Source organism: Equus przewalskii, chromosome 1, assembly GCF_037783145.1.
Source record: "Equus przewalskii isolate Varuska chromosome 1, EquPr2, whole genome shotgun sequence".
NCBI lineage: Eukaryota > Metazoa > Chordata > Mammalia > Perissodactyla > Equidae > Equus > Equus przewalskii.
In genome coordinates, this window is record NC_091831.1 from 24,030,632 (window position 1) to 24,052,913 (window position 22,282).

The following is a 22,282-nucleotide window of genomic DNA, read 5'->3' on the forward strand; positions in this document are numbered from 1 at the left end:
GTATAACTTCCTCAGGTTTCTGGCTTCACACTTTCCCACTCGCTATTCCTTGACTCTCTGCCTTACTAGCTCAGTCCTCACTGTAACCTACCATTTGTGTGCAATGGAAAGTCCACCATGTGACAATAGTGCTTGAATAAGTTCTGCATCTTCACCTAAGAGCTGAGATTATTTCAGCAGCCTGAAAGGATGTGGGAATATGTGTGGGTGTCCAGTAATGCCAATAACAAGAATACTCAATTATAAAAATCACAGGTTATCTGGACTAGAAATGACAGTTCGGATCATCATCATTCTGCCCACCTTTAATTTACAGGTTAAAAAAATTGAGGTTCAAATGTAAAATGCATTTCAAAGGGCATATAACTAGGTCTCCTAACTCCCAGGTTTCCACCTGACTTCTGTAGAGCTCCTCTTCCACGTATGGTACCTCTGTAAAGTCACCTGCATCACAACAGACTCATAATTTGGAACAGTGTTAGAGTGACATCCGGGACAAGAAATTAAATATCTGTTTCATAGACAGGATCTTATGACTTGGTCAAGTCCACCAAACAATGCTAGATATAAAAATTTTGAAAGCTATTTAAAAATGCTGAGAGCATAATGTAAAACAGTGCAATGATTCCAGTGTTGTTGTGGTTGTTGTGTGTGTGTCCACATGCATTCTCATTGGTTAATATGGTATTCACCAATCTAACAATGTCATCTATGGGTGGTACCATTATGGGTGATATGAATTTTCTTTTTCTCATTTTATGTATTTTCTGCATTTTCTCCATGAATACATCATGCCTTTTCTTCTTTCTTCTAATAAAGCTAACAAATTTCTATTACATACTTTACTCCTAGGAAAAACTCCTTACATAGGTTTTTTTTGCTAAATGAATCTTCCTACTACTCTTTAAAAAAAAAGTATAATTTTTATTAAAAAGTACTATTTTGTTCTTATTACGTACATAAATGTTTAGAGTGATTTTACAAACTCATTCAAAACCATTTATAAGATTTATGTTATTTAGCAGCCCCATAATTTTCCTGCTGAGGTAATTCCTAAAGCTACCATGTCGTGGTAACAGTATAGCAATGTCACTTTATCACCTAAAAAGTGTTTACAAAGCCCAGCAGGTCATGGTTCTGACCTCTCCATACCGCAATATCTAGATGGAGGAAAGAGGCCTTGGCTAACAGTCATTTATCTGCTCACAACAAGCCAAGTGTTCCTCCTGCCTTGTGGTATTCTGTTCTGTTCTAAGCCAGAGACCAAGTACAGAAGACATAAAAAGGAAATTTGGAAATTTGTGGTTCATTCAAACACAGGTGCTACGGCTCATTTGCAAGTGAAGGATTAAACTATTTTGTGATGTTCCAATTGGAAATTCTTGGCCTGAACATTCTATCCAGAAGTATTTGGGTGTTTAGTTAGGCAAATCCCAAGGATTATAGTCCTTGAAGAAGGACCCAGTCATTTGCATTTCATCAGCGAGAAGGTGAAATATCATGTTTCCAGTTCAATGGGCGGGTGGGTCCCTGGTCTGATCCCCGGGCGTCACTGGCCTTGTCAGCCCTGAGCTCTTTAGTGAGTCGTAAATCCCCATGCACCTCCCTCCTCACCGTGTGGACCTTCTTCCCCCAGCTCAGAGCATCCAAGTTCCCCGCTGCCTTTGCTTGCAGAGAAGCTTGGGGGTCGGTGCATTTGGAGAAACACCTGTGCTATAGGAAACCATCTCTGAATAGGTGAGGGGAGGAGGCTGACTCTCTCTTCTGCAATTAGGCCACCATCCAGATATCTTGGGATTGTTGTCCAGAGCTCAATTTTGAAACTGAAAAGAAGTCCAGAGGGTTATTGAAATGAGAGACCCAAGAAACACTCTCCCAGCTGATCCAGAAAGGCAGCCTCAGCTTCCAGCAATGTAGCACCTCTTGGAAGGGATACCAGAGAGGACCAAGAACTTGCTTAGGAACAGAAGATAGGGCATGTGCAAGTGCCTGTTATCATAGACTGGTGATGGTCTGTGCTTGAAGGGCTCAGTTTGCCTTTATAAAATGGCAGGTCCAACACAGTTACAGCAGCTGTTTCCTGTTTAGAGTCATCTCACTCTTGGTTGAACACTCACATTACCAGGGGTCTTCATAAACACGTTTTGCAGCTCCCACAGTATTTTATAGAGCCTGGTATATTACCCTGGGCCCCGCTTACATCACTGTGTGATGAAGAATTCGATCCATGTTGACATTTCTCTAAAGGGTTTTAGTTACTGAAGCTTACAAAAGCTCTCTGGTTTCACCTATGAGTGAATCTAGTCTTCAGCACCCACATGGGAATAAGCACAATACAGTAGTTTGAGTGTCTTCTCTGAACGAGTAGTAGAAGTGCTGAACTTGGAGTGAAGAAAAGCTTTGTTCAAACTATCTTGTGCCTCTAGGCAAATTTTAAGTCTTTCAGGTCTGAGTCTTTTAGCGTTGACGATTAAACAAGATACTACATAGAAAGCAGTTGTTATTATTTCTGGCACAGTAAACTTTCAAGAAATGTTCTATCTTCTCCCTTAGTGAGCATCAGGGAATGTTCTAGAACAGTCTTACCTGCACACTTTATGCAAGAAGTCACATGCAAGTGTTCGCTCTTATTGGATAAGCACAAGGTGGATAGCGCTTCTCTCCACATACTCGTCTCTTCCAGCTGATGAAATCTCTTCTCCATAGCTATCTCCTTTCCTGTTTCTTGTCAAGACCTTGCTCACCTGAGTCTAAATCTCCCTCCGTCCAGTAGAGTATGCAGGGCAATAGTGGGCTACTTTTATTTCACGCACCGCACCCTGACTAAATATCATTAACCAGGAGAAGAAAAAGCTGAAATGATCTGATTTTTGTTTCTGTCACTCAATGCTGCTTAGTGATATTTTTTATCTTACTTTGTGGTCAAAACAGCATTAAAATACCAATAGAAATCCAAGACCAAAGTTGACTGTAGAGCATCATCAATGTAACCAATGTCTGTGTTACCTTCTGGTTATTTCCCACATACTTTATCAATATTTAAATATGTCCAGGGACAGTGAGATAGAATGTGGTGTTTTGCAGTGTTTCTTGTGCTATTGTATACTCCACGCCCTCTCTAAATTTGGTGAAATCTTTATTTCCCCTCATTTGCTTCCTCTCTCTCTCTCTCTTTTTTTTTTTTTTTTGGTGAGGAAGATTGTCCCTGAACTAACATCTGTGCCAATCTTCCTTTGTTTTGTATGTGGGATGCCACTACAGCTGGGCTTAATGAATTGTGTGTAGGTCTGCACCCAGGATCCAAACCCATGAACTCCGGGCCACTGAAGCAGTGTGAAAATTTAACCACTACACCACCAGGCCGGCCCGGTGCTTCCTCTCTCTTATAATCCTTCTGGGATTTAATCTCCCTCTGCTCCTCGCTTCACCTTGCCCCCAGGGTAACTGGTGTTAGCAGGCTGGATTATATTTGCCAGCACCTTTCTCTGTGCATGCACAAACACACACAGGCTTATAGTATATATACTGTGTTATTTTTGCTTTTTTTTAATATAAAAATGGGTTAGACAATAGTCCTTTCTCTATGATGTAGTTTTTGCTGCATGGACTTTAAGGCCCCTTTTGAGACTGACTGTCAGTGAAGCCAGCGTTGGGTGCCCTCTCAAGCTTTGCAGGGGCCACTGTCTGATGTGCGAGTCCGGGTTCTCTCTGCGGTGGGTCCCGAAGGCCTTCAGGAGCATCGTGGAGTCTCACTGCTGGACTGAGGCTGTCAGTGTGGAGTTACTGTAGTATTTGTTTCCCTCTTCTCTCTGAAGCCCTGTTACAGGAACTGATAGGTTCACACGCCTTTCATTCCTCAGGTTAATCTTGGCTTCATCAGGGCCATTTTACATATTTGTTTTTCTACTAGAGAAGTCGTGATGCCCTTGGAGAATCCCCATATGGATTTCACGTGACTTTTCTGCCTTTCTTGGGCACTTCTTTTGCGCTAGTATTCTCAGTTCTGTGTCTATATTAGGGCGTGTGCCTAAAGGGCATTAGATCTAAAGAACTTTATGTGCTGGTCTAGATATTTCCCAGCCTGAGCTCTGTTGCAGGAGTGATGACTTGTGATTTATTAGATTGAAGTAACTCTCAATTATACACATGAGTTTCTTGACTACTGATTATGAATACCTATTGTTTCCTGTTTTCTCTATCTTCTTTATAGATAGAGAACCTGATACTGCTTCACCAGAGGGAAGACATAAGAGTGTGGTTCATGCAAACCCTTCCTTCCACTTCTTAGCAAAAATATTGTCAGAGAGGGAAACAGAGTCAAAGCCAGTAAGAGAGTCTAGAAAGAAAAGAAAGCGATGCTTCTCCTTTGTTACCTCCTTCCTCCCCCTCTGAAAGGTATTACAAGTAACTCAGTTAAAGAGGCTCCACAAGCACTGAGCTGCATGGGTAAAGTTAACCCACAGATAATCTTAAACCCTTTCTTAGGTAAGTCTCCTACTAGCTGTGGGCCCTTAGGCATCGTTAACCTCTCTTTGCCCCAGTTCTCTTGGGTATGTCAAAAGGAAATAGCATCTGACCTTGCCCTTGTGTCAGGTGCTGAGGATGCACAAACTACCCTCATTATCATCCAGCAACACCTTTTCCTAGAGAAGTTAGCTAATCTTGACCGTGTATATTATGGAATTTCTGTGTGTGATGGTGCACCAGTCACTGACAATGAGTTTAGTGCTTCCCTTCCTGGTTTTATTAATGCATCCTTGGCACTTTAGAATCCTGAAACATCTGGGAAAGCTTTATCATTATATCAGAATGGAGTAAGAATAGCGTCAGCTTCTGCTGCACTATCTTCGTCCCTAGATGAGTTTAATCACAGGAATACCTAACGTTCAACAATCTGAACCAGAGAGCCTCAAGCTTCGGTGCAGCCCAGCGTCAGCTGTGGACCTTCTCAGACCACAGCAGCAACGAGCATCCTTCCCAGAGCCTTTGAGCCAGGAGGTGGGTCTTGGGTAGCTGGGCATCAGCATTGTTTTCTTTTAATTTCTATAAGAGATGCTGATAGCAAAGGCTGAGATTCAGTGATGTCAAAACCAATAAACTGTGGGAGTTAATTTTGACAGGGAGGTGCATGTAATTTCCTGTTGCAACTCATATTTCAATCTGCCGTGATCTGCCCTGATTTACCCCCTAATTGGCTTCCCAGCATGCTTGAGCCTTGTCCTAGTTCATCTTCCCTATGGTGGCCAGAGTTATCTTTTTGAATTAAAAATATCGTCATGCTATTTTTCTCCCAAATTCCTGTTTAAAAAACACTTTAACGGCTTCCCATTACCCCTAGGAGAAAGATCAAAATCAAAGACTCAGCCCACAGGTTCTAAAATGTCATTTTCTCCCCTCCAGTCTAATTTCATAACATGTTCCTACTGTGTGTCTATCTTCAGCTTCCTTAATACCATCCCCCTTCTGCCACAGGGCCCTTGCACATCTCATTCCCTTTGCCTGGACTCCTCACCTCACTCATGTTCTTTGTTTGGTTAATTTACTTCTTTCCTTTGGGTCTTCTCAGGTTAATGTCACTGTTTCTGGGAAGCCTTCCTTGAAATTCTCAATCAGATCAGATTTTAAATCTCCACCTCTCCCTATTGTGAAAGCTTATAACACTGTGCCCCTCTCCTTCATATCATACCCTGTAATAATTTTTTTTTTATTATTTGTGTGATTATTTAATTAAAGTCTATCTGTCTCACTGTATGCTCAGGAAATCCGAGATCACACATGTCTTGTTTGGTTCAGTTGGTTATAATTTACATAGCAGGGTTCTCCCAGTTAGTGCCTAACACAAGATAAACACTCAATAGGTATCTGCCGGTTGGTTGAGTGAATGAATGAATGACCAGATAGCCAGTTAAAGCAGGACAGGCATGCCTAATTGATTGGTGACCTAGGACTTAGGCTCTTCCCTTTGCCTTCTTTCTTATTCTCCAAGAGGAATTGGCGGCCCTGCCTCAGATGGTAATTACAGGCCAAGGAAGTCAGATGCTGATGACAAATGAGCCTCACAGTGATGCAGTACCACTGTATCAGGCTTACCAAGCACCTGAGAGCCCCTGAAGGCAAAGGCATGGGATCTGGTTTGCTCCACTTGAGTAGGCAAAACTGCAACAGCAGGGATGAAATCTGCTGCCTTCAGCTGTCAGACTTGGCCCTTGATGCTCCTGTTTCCTAGTGCAGAGCACCAAACCCAGAGGCCTGCACCCATGTCAGGAGGTCCTGCGGACCTCACATTTGACTGGGGGGGGTTCCATCCCTTTGACTACAGGGGCTCTCAGGTGCATGGTAAGCCTAATACTTTCATACCATATATCCATTATGTGTATATATCCTGACCTAATACCCTAAAAGCCTGACTCTGTAATGGCAGCCTTACTGATGCACTAGTCCAAACACTGTGTAGCTCCTTCCTTTTGTCTGCTATATAAGCAGAGAACATTGTCATGAGTGGAGAATTAGGAATGCTGTCATGCCAAAAGACTGACAAGCCATAGACATCCAGACAGACAGAACTTGGGTTGGGGTACTATGTAACTGACAAGAGATCTAAGTCCAGGGCTACAAAAGGAGAATAGTGAATACAAATCAGAAAGGGAAGGCTAGGTAGACTCAAGCAATGGCAGCCAAAGTTGTAGTTTTCCAAGTTGTGCAGGTAGCTGCTCTCTCAGTGGAGACTGAAGTGGAATCAGCTAAAGATGTGAATCTCCGTTCTGCCCTTTTGCAAACGATGGTCCCTACTGGATGTCCACTCTGTCCCCATAAAGACACCTAAACCCCTCTACCTCCCTCTCTCTCTTTTTCTCAGAAACTATTGTGCTTGTCCTATTGTATGATTAACCCTAGCCCCTCCTGATGCTTCCCTGGAGCATTTGCCCCAGATGGTGTGAGTGGGTTATAAGGGGGGCTCTTCCTCCAGGCCCAAACATAGAGCTGACCTGGCAGCAACTCTGTTGAAGGTCCAGAAAACCTGGAAGTGGAAACTGACCAGGAAGAGGATGAGAAATTGATCGGTCAGTCCGCTTTGGTTGTCCAAATGAGTGATAAGTCAGCAGGAATGCTTGACATTTATATTTATTAGTGAAGGGAATTCAAGTAATTGCACAGTGTCTGGGCTTGTGGATATCTGTTTTGTAGTTTTGAAGCGAGTTTCTTTTTCTACCCTAGGGGAGAGTTTTTGCCCGTGTCCTTACTGAGAGTCAGCTGTCGTGTGCCCCCCATGCAATGCTTGGCTGGGCACAGAGCGAAGAGTTGGTCACACAGATTCATAGGATTTGAACTGCTTTTCCATTCCCTGTGAATTAATCTTTTAAATGTCAGCATTTTAAACTTGGCCTTTTCAAAAAATATGATACCATATGAACCTTACTTAATCGAAAATACATTTATAGTTCAAAGGTTTTGTGTCCCCCCCGCCACTGAGAAAATGGATAAGCTAACCAAACAAATAAATAAAAAAAGGTGTTAAAGGATGGGCAGTGTGAGAGGGAACCTGGTTATTGTCAGTTGGGTCTAAGAAACTTTGTTCCTTAAGAATCTCAACTGTAATTCCAAAGGCCATTTTTTTTTTTTTTTACAGGTCTGCGATTTTATAAAGCAGACTTTATCTTCTCCTGCCTAGCTGTGGGAAATTTAGAATCATGTGAGTCCAATCAAGCTTGAAAAGGAATATTACAGGTCTTTTGCAGCTGCATTGTTTTTATAGTCATTTATTTGGGTACAGAATTTTAAGGATTACTGACTACATGTCTTTTATAACAACTTTTTGAATTAACATGGTAAGGTATTATTATGCCCATTTCATAGATTAGGTAACTGAGACCCAAGGAAGCTGAATAACTGCATGAAGTCATCCAATTTGTGAATGGCGCACTAGGATTCAAGCCTGGAGGAGCCGTGCATCCTTTACCCACAATGCTATGTTCCATCTGTAATGAGTGAAATACAAGTCCAGGGAGATGGGTTCGAATCCCGGAACTACACTAACTAGCTGTGTTAACTTTGAGCAAATGATTAAGCCTTTCTTTAGCTTCCTCATCTGTAAAAGGAATGAACATTGCCTGCTTTCTCTCCAGACTAAGATTCTGTGAAGAATAAAATGGGGTCATTTTGAGAGCATAAAATGCTGAAGTAGAAAAGAATTCACCATCATGATCTTAAATAATAACTTGGCTGAGTCCAATGTCATATCAGGTGTAAGGCAAGGTGTCTCCCATCCCTCCTCCAACATGGTTAGGGAATCAGAAATAAAGGGAGGGGGGACTCAGGGGTCCTGAACACATAAGAAGTAGTCAATGACCATGTTAGGTATGCTGAGTTTTTAAAATTGCGTGTTTATACCTTCTAGTCGTGTGCATGGATAACACCATAAAAAAAGCCTTCAGAGGAATTGAATATCAAATTGGAGCTGATCATCAAACACTTAATTTTCCAAACCTTGAAACTTTTAGTAGTTGGTGCCCTTCAGATTTGGAGAGCATCCATCTTAGTAAACTCCTGTCTGCCAGGGAATGTCACAGGGATTCTGTCAAACACAGACAGATGCTCCAGCTGCAGGAGGGAGCCAGGGCTGCCATTGTCCCTGAGCCAGGGACCAACACAAGCCCCAGCACTGACTCCCTTTCCTCTGATGTCGGGCTGTTTTTCAGGGTGATGTTCAGAGGACACTCATCCAGGTGGACTTCGGTGATGGCATCGCTGTGTCCTACGTCAACCTCAGCTCCATGGAAGATGGGATCAAACATGTCTATCATAATGTGGGCATTTTCCGAGTGACCGTGCAGGTGGACAACAGTCTGGGGTCTGACAGCGCCGTCCTGTACTTACATGTAACTTGTATGTTATTACTGTTGTTGGTTTATGAAATATTTAAAATATTGTGTTCCTTTTAAAATATAATCCAAAATTTTATATCTAAAAGAAGCTCCCTAGTTACTACTTAGGAGAAAGGAAAAGGAGAATAAGAGAGCCAAGTGGGGAGAAAGTAAAAAGAAAATCAGCGAGTGGAATTTGAATAATCCTGGAGTCTGGTTTGCTTCAAAATGTTCTCATTGCCCTTACTATGCCTCTTCCAGGTGCCTCTGAGATATAACACCTGTGTCTGGTGGATGGTCAATTTGCTGAGCTATTTCGTTGAATATGCATTTGTCCTTTTTTTGGGTCATAAATGTTTGGAGACAATCCACATGTATGGCTCAGTCTAAGGCACTGAGAATTAGCACAAGTCATGGAATTTCTCCCCATCTGATTAGTCTCCTCTTCCCATGTTATATCTCACTATTAATAATTCTTTTAGACTTTTGCTCCCTTTCCTTAAAGTGTGTTTCCTGGGCTTTTATCTGTGGATAAGTTGGTGTCAGAGAGTAGGTGGTGTTGAGGGAAAGAAGGTAAACAATTTTAAGGAAGCTGCATTAGGAAATTGTTCTAAGCAATGTTAAAGCTTTTACCCCATTGAGGAATCTAAAGATGGACTAAGAATGATGACATCATGATAACTCCTGAGTTATGTTTAGTAAAAATGTGTGCCATGAATGCCTCTTAGGACAGGAGTGTGGGTGTCCCCACACAGGAACAGGACTTGTGTAGGTTGCTAGAAAAATGGTTTATTTTAAAATGAAAGTAGCTCCTTTATATGAATAGTCTTGTTCAAATTACTTCCAGCTTCTAAGAGTGTTAAGGCTGAGCAGTATTCCAGGCCTCTCACCTGCCCCTTGCCCGTTGAACCGAATTGAGTACAGGAAGTGCCACCTAGAATTTTTTAAACTGCTGTGGTCCAGTGGAGGACAAGACTGTTTAGGGATCCCCAACAAACTTTGTTGGTTACCGAGGATTCCTGCCATATCACTAATTCTTGATCTTTATTTTCTGTACACTCATGACAGAGGTACTTTGAAGAAACACACCCTCCCTTCTTTGGGTTTAAACCAAGTTTTACAAGATTCCCAGTATGCTAACTCCACCTCCCCCTTTTCAGCTAAAGTTTGTTAAGCTCTTACTGTGTGTGCCAGGCTTTGTGCTAAACAAGCTCTTATGTGTATGGTCTCACTTCTCAAAACAACCCTATGAAGGAGGCACTATTGGAAACCTACTTTTCAAAGAACAGTGAGGTTCAGAGAGCTTAACCAACCCATTTGAAGTTGTAGACCTTCTAGCTGGCAGAGCCAGCCTTCAGACTCGGGTCTGCCTGTCTCAAGAACCCCCAGCTCTTGGGACCGGCCCAGTGGCATAGCAGTTAAGTTTGCACACTCCGCTTTGGCAGCCTGGGGTTTGCCAGTCCGGATCCCGGGCATGGACCTATGCACTGCTTATCAAGCCATGCTGTGGCAGGCATTCCACATACAAAATAGAGGAAGATGGGCACAGATGTTTGCTCAGGGTTAATCCTCAACAAAAGGAGGAGGATTGGCAGCAGATGTTAGCTCAGGGCTAATCTCCCTCAAGGAAAAAAAAAAGAATACCAGCTCTCGATCACTAAGGTTATTGTCAATAGTGCCAATGGTGGCTGGGATTGGAGGAACTAAGTCTCCCTCAGCTCTTATCTCCTCCCACATCTTTGCAGCTCATCCTGAGAAACATGAAAATTTGTGTTAGCAGCAGTGTACGTGCTATACAACTACATAGGTTGAAGACACCTTTCAGAGGCTCTCTTCCTGCTGACTGCTCCCCTAGCTGTCTTATGTAGACTTTCCAGAGTTGCCTCTTTCTAAGAAATAATCTGAAGTGCTGATAGCTTCATAATAATGATAAAATCTTTCAAAAATACATCACAAACATTGGTGGCTATTAGTGGCAAAAATAACTCGCGACACAAATGACAGTGCATTTGCTGAGAATGGCTGCTTACCTAGCAGCCTGTCATTTGCCACAGCTTATTCTGTAAGGGAGATTTTTGTGAGCGAGCTACTCTGCTGCAGAATCACAGTAATTTCATTCTATCTCCCGTACATGTATTAAACATCTCCCAAACTCCAACCATATGCAAATACTGCTTTAAAATTCAGCGGCCGCTTTTTGTCTCCATTTCTCAGGGTCTCCCATGCAGTCATCCACAGCTCACCCTCCTGGTCACCCTGTGGATTCTTCCTCACCCCTAAAAATGATCACATCCCCTGAGGGATCCCTCCGCACCCCAGCCCACTCCTGAGGTTACTACCTCCTGGAAAGGAAAACAGCACAGAGCTTGCCTCTGCCCAAGATTAAAGGTGGCTGATGCCAGGACTTCTGGAAGAAATGAGCCTCTCTGTTTACATGCGATTTTTTAAATTGTCTCATTAGCCTAGCCGAGTGGCTAAACATTTTGACCTTAACCTTAGTGGCAGGTGATTTGTAATGGAATGTTCCGTGTTCTGATTTTAATTGTGTTAGCCTCATCTTGGGTTAAGTGGTTGGATGAGCATGCCTCATAGAATAGAACCCCTTTCTAACCTGGCCTTGGGGACAAGAGTTAACTCTTTTTTACTAACTGTATTAAAGCAGGATTATTTGTAAATTTTCATTAACTCGCAGACATCGAAAACCACGTCATAACAGTTTCGGCAGGTTCTGACATGATGGCACAGCACCCCTCTCCTGGAGGACCCACTGTGCTCTACTATGCACGTGAAGTCGTGTGCAGTCCTGACCCCTCCACCGTGAGATGCAAGCTTGGTGCTTTCGTTCAGGTGGAGGAAACAAGAATTGGAGAAGCACTGTGATTTTGACACTGTTTTACACTAACAGGAAGTCAGAACAAGACCGTAATTGATTCACACTCCCCAAAAGCTCAAACCTGAAGGCTATCATAGCATTTTTTGATGCCACAATGCCAGGATATGGGAAGGAGGTGGCTTTGTAGAAAAACAAAAACGAGCGCTGGACAGAGTTGGGAGTTGTTAGGTCCAGATGGTAGCCTGAACTCCTGGCCAAGTCACTCCATTTCTCTGAGCCTATGTTTCCTTCTCTGTCACATGAGGAATGCATATCTTGTTTCCCAAAGGTTCTATGAAGCAGAATATGCTGTGCCCTGTCAACTAGCAAAGCTTGATTTTTTGTAGCACATGCATTTGTACCTAGTGAGTTCTGAACAGCAGCTCTTAGCTCAGCATGCCAAGCCTGCCCTCTGCGCCTTTCACCCATCCCCCCACCCCTGCCCCAAGACTCTTCCAGAAAGCCCCATTGCCTGTCTAGAAAACGCACTCCCTCCTCTCTCCAGTTCAGAAAGGGGATTTGATTCCAAGTCAGAGGTTTTCAATATGGGTTTGCAAAGGTCATCAGGAACAAATGGAGATGATGTTCCTGCTGTAACATTTCCAGGAGTGGGCCAGCAGGCGGCTGGGTAATCTGTTGTAGCCTGACAGGTGGAAATTCCTTGGGGATAGTATTCACTGTGCTCTGCTAGTTTGCAAACTAATGAGACACGTGGTGCAGCCGGTGTTGCCTTCAGGTGGATGGGGCAGAGAATTTAGAGGACATGCAGGTTTTTGTTCAGAAAGCTGCCCTGTCTCAGCAAGTCTTGCAGAAAAAGATCACTGAAAACGGTGCAAATGTGCAGAATGGCAGGAAAAAGAAAAAAGATGAGGTGGATTTTCTAGTCTTTCCCAAATCCCTCTCTTCAACTGCCTCCTCACATGGGCACCATTTCCAGATGTCTTTCTGTCCCCAGCTTAAGGGAAAGTGATCAGTTTCTTGAAAACCTCTGTAGCTTTGCAACCTTTCACACGATGGTTATAATGGCCAGAAAATGTCAGACTCCGGTTTTGTAAAGTGTGATTTAATGAGTCACCTGCCCCAGAATTACATGATGAAAATGTAGCGTCCTGGGCCCCATTCCAGATCTACTAAATGAGAATTCCTGGAAGTGTGGCATCATAATCGGCTTTGAACAGATGAGTGTGGTCCTTATGTACGATGATGTTGAAGGAACTCTGTTTCAGGATTTCATCTTCATGCTTAGAGTCACTTTTATTTCTTCTAGGGGATTTTTTGTACGTTTCAGACAAACAGCAATGTCATGCATACGCGATATTTAATTTGGTGGTTGGGGGAGATCTCCAGAACAAATGCTAGAGGCAGGCCAGGACAGTCAGTGTATATGTGCACACGTGCAGACCCACACATACGATGTTCAGTCTCACAGACGTCAGCTGTTTCCTGCGGCACAGGAGGGCTAAACAAGAAAAGAGAAGGGAAACCCAGTTCACAAAAGTAATTCCCCAGTCCTGTCAACCACTGTGCTTGGGAAGATTCATATGGAGTGATGCAGCGCCACCTGCCGTCCCTTTTGTAGATCACAGGCACCTGACTGATGGAGCCGCATCTGCCAGTTGGTTCAGCTCTGGGCTTGGTGCAGCCAGCCAGCTGGGGGCCTCCCCAGGCTGGAGGTTTACTTCCGTGGCTCCATTAAGACAGACTGCACCATCTGTGCAGAAAAGAGATGCCTAAAAGATAGGCTTTGGGGCAGCAACAACTAGATACATTAGACACATAAAAAGTGAATGAATACAAGAGGACGTGGGAACCTGAAAGATAAATTCCACACATTTGTATGAACGTAAAAACATGCAAGAATGAACTCATACAGACACATATATGCATACTTCAGGGCCTCCAAAGCCAGCATGCTAGGTGTCATGAATACCTCTTCGATCTCATTGACTCCCACTCTTTCCCTCCAGCTCTCCACTCAGCCATTTCTTGCTATTTCTCAAACATGGAGAGCCACCTCCTCCCCAAGGTCTTTGCACTTCCTCTGGAGCATCCCAAATAGATATTTGGTGCACTCCCTCACTTTATTAAAGTCACTGGTCAAGGGTCACTTCTGAGAGACTTTCCTTGAGCACCTTATCAAAAATAGCACTCTCTTGGGCCCAGTCCAGTGGCATAGTGGTTAAGTTCGGAGTGCTCTGCTTTGGCAGCCTGGGTTCATGGGTTCAGATCCCAGGCATGGACCTACACCACTCATCAGCCATGCTGTGGCAGTGACCCACATATAAAGTGGCGGAAGATTGGCCCGGATTAACTCAGGGCTAATCTTCCTCAGAAAAAAGAAAAAAAAGTACTCTCTCACTTACCCCTACTTTATGTGTTCAATGCCTGCCTCCCTCAATAATACATAAGCTCCACCAAGAGTCAGGTGTCCCCAGCATCTAGAATAATGACACATAGTAGCACTCAAAAACTATTGAATGAATGAATGACCATATTGCACCAACAAGATTCAATATTTGTCATTAACAGAACACACAGGCATCATCCTTACTTTGATGTTCTGACTTTAAAATAATTATTAAATATTCATACGTGAGAGACACCTTTTAGAATGGAACCAGCTTGTCTAGCAGAGCTTCTCTAGTCCTTGCCTTCTAACTGGTTGAGTTAAGTCAGATCAGGGGATTCAGGAGGAGTATCAGAGAGGAGGAGACACCGGGACTGAGACTTGAAAACGACAGGTGCCATAAGAAAGGTAAATAAGCCAAGGCCTTGGGGTGGGACAAGGCATGGCCGCTGGAGCACACCATGTGATGGGGAGATGGCCAGAGCATGCAATAAATGAGAGCATGTGTAAAGTGCATTTCCCAATGGCTGGAACATATTTAAGAAATCAGTAAGTAGTGACTCTTATAACAGCTGTTTTTCTCAAATGAGAAAGCTCTTAGCATTTGTCAGCTGGCCAGAGCATGGGTTCTGAAATCAAACTGCTTTGATTCACACCTGGAGTGGATGTTTCCTAGCAGTGTTACCTTGGGAAAGTCGTCTTCCTCTGCTTGTTCCTCTCTAAATGGGGGTGGTAGTAGTGCCTACTTCATAAGGTGATTGTGAGAATTAAATGAGAATAAAATGAGCCATTAGTGGAATATGTGGTACATAGTCATCGCTCAGTAAACATTGGCCTTTTGTTGTTGCATTCAACCATTCTGACTGCATATCAACTACTTCTTATACAGCTTATAAACCAGAAAATTAATTTTATTCTACATGCCAGTCATCACGCCTCTAATTCTATAAAGAGAGAGAAGCATGGACAAAAGTAGGAACAGGAAATTCTGTCATTATTAGTTTGCTGACACAGTGAATGTTTAAGTAACTACTGTGTCCCAGGAACTGTGCTAATCTTTATGCATAAAAATATATGTGAAAGCTTGTTCCCTCAAGAAGTTTGCAGCCTGCATTCTCTGTCTCATGAATTTTGGATCAATATGTGGTAGTTATCATTATTATTATAATTAGGTAATGGGAATTTTAATTTTGAGCAGATGAGTGGCATGATCAACTTGGTGTTTTAGAAAAATCACAACAATTTGGAGGGTGAGAAGGTACATAATCAGTGCTGTACATGGATTGCTGTATAAATGGATAATGTATCAGTTTGCAAGAATGAACTTATACAAACACACACATCCATGTTTCAGGGCCCACAACGCTGACATGCTAGATGTCCTCACTACCTGTTAGATCTCATTGGCCTCCAGTTTTCCCCACTATCTCTCTGCTGCAGCCACTTGAGCTTTCTTGCTATTCCTCAAACCTAAAGAGCCACCTTCTTTTCAAGGTCTTTGCCCTTGCTTTACCCTCACCCTGGATCATATATTTTATTCTAGGTGCTGGGGACACCTGGCACTTGGTGCAGCTTATGATTATTGAGGGAAGCAGGCATTGAACACATAAAGCAGGTGGGTGGATTAGAGTGCGGAAGGGTTAGGGGCAGGAAAATCTGTAAGAGTTGTAATGGTCCAGATGGAAGGGTGCTTAGTCTATGAACCAAGGCAGGATTGGGGAGGGTGAGAAGCTCTAACTGAAAGACATTTATGAAACCCAATCAATGGTTTCCTCAATGGATGTGGGCAGCAAGAAATAAGGAATCTAGATTGACTTTCTGCTGCTGGCTTGGGCCCCTGAATAAACATTGATTTTATTCATCAAGATATGGAGAATACAGAATGGGGGAAATAGTGCATTTCTTAGGAACATTTGGCTGCTAATTGGGTCCGGAGTCAAGAGGTGGTCTTGGAGTCCTAAGCATGTAGTTAAGGTTGGAGGTCAAGGTATGGATAATATTACTTGCAGAAGAATAAATAGAAGGAGAAAAAGGCCAAAAACAGTACCCTAGGAAACACACTTAATGGTCAAGCAGAAGAAGAGGCAATGATTGAACCAGGTGGAAAGGCTGGAGGTAGCACTTTCTTCTCCACCTCATGGAATGGTGGTGAGGATGACAGATTTTTGTCATGTTCACCTCAGAGGAAACTGCATTTTGCCTGGAAAGAGTAACTAAAGAGAAGATCAGGGGTCACATGAAAGGTCCTGGTGGTTGTCTATGAAAAGGATATTCATATCCTTGTGGGTTTGTACATCTGATTAAGGTTTCTGGTCTAATGGGCCTCTGTAGGGAGAATCATCCTATCTTTTAGTTGAGCACATCCTGAGGACCACAGGGCTCTCTCTGCTCATTCATGCTTGCCTTTGTCCCAGACAAGCTTAACTCAACTGCAAACACAGTTTGTCCCATGCTTACCTAACCAGGCGGTACCTAACCTGCACTCACACACAAACATACACATTTACACATACGCGCGTAGGTCTTTAAAATCCAATAGAGAGGAAAGACTAATTCTGTGTACACTGTTTTGGGGACTTTTACAATAACCAGCCCCCAATCCCCCACTCCCTAACACAGACTCTGTGAGTTTTCACGATCCTGGTTTACCACCAAGGATATAACCTCTTGGAAAAACTTTGCATGTCTCTCAAATCTCATATTTGTCTGTTCATTTAAGGACTTCATAAATTACTTGTAAATTTTTAAACCTTTGCACATAAGTAAGTCAGATTTTAGGCCTGGAAGAAAGATTGGTAAATGGGAAGTGTTGAGACACAGTTGTTCACGATATATCTTTTTCTCCAAAGTAGAGAAAGTACCTGGGTATTTCCCTCAGGGAATATGGTGTGATGTTTTGGAGGGTTCCAGAATGAGTATGTGTTCTCTTCAGAGCAGGGAAGGTGAAGTAGAGGAAGCTCTTCCTTCTCTATGCCTCCTTTCTTCTCTTGTGCCTCAGGTCCCCTGGAGCATGTACACCTGTCTCTTCCCTTTGTCACCACAAAGAACAAAGAGGTCAACGCAACTGCAGTGCTGTGGCCCAGCCAAGTGGGCACCCTCACTTATGTGTGGTGGTACGGAAACAACACGGAGGTGGGTCGGCCTTCCACATGGGGTCTAGTGGCAGCTCAACTCAGATTGGTTGAAACAAGAGGAATAAAATGGCTTGTGTAACTTAAGAGTCTAGGGGTAGTCCTGGCTTCAGGGGCCACAGGCTCCTAGGGCTCCAATAACCTTATCAGTATGTTCTCTTTGTCTCTCTGTCTTCCTCTCTCTCACCCCTTCACCCCCTCCCTCTTACCTCTGCTTTCCTCTGTGTGATGTTCCTCTTCAGTTGGACTTTCCTTCCATGTGAGCCTTAGCAGCAGCCCGAGCTTTTACTCTCACACCTGAGCAGAGAAAAACTCACTTTCATAAAAGTTCTACAGAAGTCTTGCATGGAATATTATTGACCAAGCCTTGATCATGGTACCAGGGGTAGAAAGAGAGGTGTGGAAGTCAGCCTCCTTAGAACCTCGTGGACCAAGAGAAGGGAGGGAATGGTCCCTAAAAGGAAAAGAAGCCAATGGCTACCAGGCAGCAAAAGCATCAGAGGCCTGCTACATCCTAGCCCCCATGGCCTCCTCACCCTGAATCAGACATGGCCACTTCTTTAGCTCAGCTTTACCCTTTATGTTCTCCCCAAACATTCCCTGTGATCAAAACTCAGCAGCAATTTTAAAACCAGTAGAGACCTTTAACCTCGTTTCCTCTAAGTCCTTCATTTTACAGATGAAAAAAGTGAAGATGATGCAGATGAAGTGGCTGCTCCAATCTCATTCAGCTGTTTCTTGCAGAGGCCAAATCCAAGGCCTTCTCATGCCTACAGGAATTTTTCTTCCCCCCACGCTAGGCTGCATGTTCTCCTTCAGTTTTGAACTCACTCCATTCTTGGAAATTAAAATTTGCTTCCAAATGTCAGTTAGGGCCTTAAGGCTACAGCCAGAAGCATCCCTCCCCAGAGGGCACTGGGATGATTGCTCTGGTCTGGAGCGCTTCCTCTTCTTCCAGCAGAGTTGCTTTTCCATGGTGATGTTGCTCTTCAAATGCAATGCATCTTATTTTAATGCAAACCTTTTGCTACTCCAGAGCTGAATTTTGGCTTTGTAGATATAATTTTGCACAGGCCCGGAGAGCAAACCTCTCTTGACCCCAGACCTGCTAACGTCTGACAGTAACTCAGTGGAAAAGAGACCCTTTTTTTATTTTTTCTAAAACTCTATATAAATTCGGCCCAAATTGGACCCACTACCCACAGAGGAGCAGGAGAAACTCATGTTACAGCCTGAAAGCTAGTACTAGAAGGTAAAAGTACTAAACAACTTTCTTCTGTGGTTCCTATTTTTTTACCTTTTAGCAGAAAACCAAATTCACAGCAGATTATGTTGAGTAGACTTCTTACACTGGGCTTTAGTCTTCTCTCTGCCATACGTGGAGTTAAATGAATTGGATTTTAAAATTCATAAGAAAAGGTAGAAAAGCAATGTTTGTGGAGAGTGAATTGAGGGAGGTTGGTGGGCTAATAGTCTTTTCCTCCAGGACCCTGGCCTCCCATTGTATTACAGCCACCACTCCCAATCTTTTTTATTTTTGAGTCCTCAAACCACTATCCAATTAGTACTTGTTTTCATAGCAGCTACTTCCAGGAAACTGCTGATAGGGCTCCTCAGAGGAAGCAAAGCCACACAAGGCCACTCGGGTCTAACTTGTGTACTTTTGGTGTCCATGGTTGCTGTGTTCCATTGTAATTTTATATAAATATATATACCCTGGAGATAAACAACTGGCAGCTTATAGATTTTCGATGACTACTGCTTAAGTCTGGGTTAATATGAGCTCCCTCATTTGGTCTGATTGGAATGTTTCCTTGGATTAACGGATCTGTTTGATACGAGTAGATTATCAATAAAGACAGGCACATATCCCACCAGCGAGCAAGACCTGTCAATCTCCCAGCCCTGAATTAGGATGATACCAGAAGAGAAGTGTCAAATTCACAAGGAATGAGCCGAGTCACTTGGAGTGATGACTCTAATAGCCCCTTTCTGGCCTGGACTTGAGATGATGGGAGGCGTAGGTGGAGTCAGTCACACTGGGGTACACCAGAAAGAGCCTCTGCTGATTTAAGTAGCTTGTTGGTGGCTCAGAGCTACAGGCTGTCTCATCTGTAACTGAACAGCTTTCCCTTCACTCTGTGCCCTCTTTTATTTTAGCCCCTGATCACCTTGGAGGGAAGTATATCATTCAAGTTTACTTCTGAAGGGATGAACACCATCACAGTGCAGGTCTCAGCTGGGAATGCCATCCTACAAGACACAAAGACCATCGCGGTGTATGGTGAGTGCTCTGTATTCACTGATCCATCACTGCCCTCATGCTCAGATGAGACTGTTTGGTACCATAGTGCCAGAGGCCATCCTGGCTTCTGACCTCTACTCAGAGAACAGAGGGTAGTAGTGAGACAGAGCTGAGTCAGGTCTGGTCTTCTCCTTTGGGGAACGTGTGGTTCATCAGCAAAATAGTGGTCCTGAGATCCCAAGAGGGTTTATTGTTTTGTTTTCTTAAAGTGGCTCTGGTGCACATAGAGCAACTATATGCTCACATACCTTAGCTAGGGTAGAGGAAGTTTCATTATGTGTAAGGCTAATTCATTCCATTTGGTATTTTGGGGGTGTTCAAATAGCTAAAACCCGTTATGAAAAAAAAAGGTTAATATTGAGGCTTTTTTTTTAAAGTTTAAGTGTTTTGATTGTTAAGAGGAATCTACCAATACTAAATACTTTGAAAACCTCTTCCATAAATATATATCATTAAAAAAAACTCTGCTAGATTAAAAGTGATGGAAGGGTCATAACAAGCAGATGTCGTGCATCATCATAGACTCAATATTGGTTTGAACAAAGAGCTGTACAGAACAATCTGCTAATTAATTGGGGAGGGTGAATATAGTCAGAGTATTACATGGAATGAAAATTTACTGAAATGGAAGGTGGAATCATTGATTGAAAATGGGAGATTAAAAAAATCGTTTATTCAAATTAATCTCACTTTGGTAATTTTTTTCTGCATGGAAAGTTTGTCAGATGGATATGCACCAAGTGTTATTAGTGGATGGTAAAAATGTGAACTTTTATCGTTAAAATGAAAGTGGTACAGATGCATCATGGAAAATTAAAACTTAGAAAACAGGAACTTAAAAGTAGATGGATGGGGAAAGTAAATGCTGTGCAGAGAGAGAGCAAGAGGGAGGGGTCGAGGGAGGGAAGGTGTGAGAAATGGAGGCAAGGAAGGTGAGACAGAGATTGAGAGAGAGAAGGAGACTAGCCAGTGATCCAAGTAATATCAATTGCCCCAGTTCCAGAATTAATTGATTCTGATGCAGGTTCTGTTTTTTATTTCCCATCTTGCCAACTTGACCTTCAAATTCAGAAAGAAATGTGTAAGCAACTTTGAACATGTCTGAGGACACTGTTCCTCGCATGGCTGGGTGTTGCATTCCATCATGTTTCCTCCCTTCTCCCTCCTGAAGAGGCTCGGGAAGCCCAAATAGTAAATGAAAGTATAAACCAGGGCTGTGGTTTTCCTAACAAGGTCCCATCAGTGAGGCGACCTCTCAGCCAGGTGGCCAAAATGGAGAAGGGAGTTTGCTTTTCTTTCCTTCTCTACCCCCTATCATGCTCTAAGGATGCATTTAATCCTCATAACAACTCCAGGATAGAGTAGGTGATATCATTATTCTCATTTTTTTCAGAGAGTTAATAACTTGCCAGAGCTAGTAAGTGGTAGAGCTGGGCTTTCAACCCAGCCCATCTAGACCCAGGGCCCATGCTCTGAAATTACCCTCCATAACTGGCTCTCATGTCTTTTCTCTCTGATGCTCTCTTTCCTGTCTCTCCCTCCTGGATATCACAGGTGTCACTAGTGGGCCCTGACCCATGAGTCCAACAGATGTCCTTTTCCTTAAGCACCTCGGTGACCTCATTAGAACTACAGAGTGAACTTTACACCTGGAACGTCTTTGGGCTTATCTGGTCCACCCATTATTTTACAGAGAGCAAGCTGTGGCCCAGAAATGGGAAATTACTGGCTTAAAGTCATTCTGCTGTTCAGTGACAGATGCAATAACAATAATGGTAATGGCAGTGGTAGTAATTAACGTTGATAAAGCCCTTATCAGTATCTGCTTGATGCACTTGATGTAGATGATCTGTTTTATTGAATTTTCTCAACAGACTTATGAGAAATATGTTATAATTATCCCTATTTTACAAATGAGAAAATATAAGTATGATAGAGCACAAGAATTCTGGATCCAGAGGCAATGTTCTATCCACTTTCCACCCCCTTGCTATGATTAGTTCCCCCTCTTCCTTAGATCTCTTTAAGGGCATCATCCAAGTGTGGGTCACTCTCCATCAAATGGGTTATCTTCATTAAAAATGTTTTCTCTGTTAAAAGCTTGAGCAGGGGAAGTCATCTCCTGTTCCTCTAACCCAGTTCCTGACTGATGCAACATCCTTAATTGGTCTTCAGTCAGATGGCTTGTCCAGAGGTTCAAATATATGACTAGAAAATTCTAATGACAGGTGTGACCCATTAAAGCAAATTGCTTCACAGGGAGTTAAACAGGCAAGATTGAGCTCAACTGAAGCAAAAGGCAGGGAAATTTTTGAACTCTGGGATGAGCTAGTGGAAAAGTACTGGAGGACATTTAGGGTGATGGGTTATCAATGTAATTAGGCCATCTGTGCTTGCTAATTGGTGCTTATGGAAGTTAGTCTCCTACCCTCCCAGAGATGGGGTCCTATCTTTCTTGATGATTCCGTTTCAAAGAGGTGGCTCTCAGGTCCTTGAGAAAGGCTTTTCTGGGTTGTAGAAGATTTACATCTCAAAGGTGCAGAGAAAAATTTTACAATGCAAGTTTTCTAAAGTAAATCTTCTATAAAAAGAGGGATCAGGGGCCTGCAGGCAGGAAGAAACCTGTCTAAACGTCAGTCAAGCTGAGGGGAACATTACGACCATCACAGTCAGACCAAAGGAGGTATCATATTTGGAAAGTTGACAGAGGAAAGATCATCTACCCAAGCCACACAATAGACTGGAGGAAAGAAAGTTTATGTTGCA

General features: G+C 43.0%; 1 protein-coding gene across 9 annotated transcripts in view; it reads left to right on the plus strand.

The window, feature by feature from the left end:
* The window catches only part of SORCS1 (sortilin related VPS10 domain containing receptor 1), a 476,815-nt gene that overhangs the window by 419,820 nt on the left and 34,713 nt on the right, over positions 1-22,282 (plus strand). For all 9 annotated transcript variants that reach the window (XM_070604587.1, XM_070604487.1, XM_070604417.1 and 6 more), the window contains 3 exons: positions 8,697-8,883; positions 17,079-17,212; positions 19,372-19,495. In XM_070604587.1, coding sequence (XP_070460688.1) covers positions 8,697-8,883; positions 17,079-17,212; positions 19,372-19,495 — 445 coding nt within the window. The remainder of the gene's footprint in view (positions 1-8,696; positions 8,884-17,078; positions 17,213-19,371; positions 19,496-22,282) is intronic.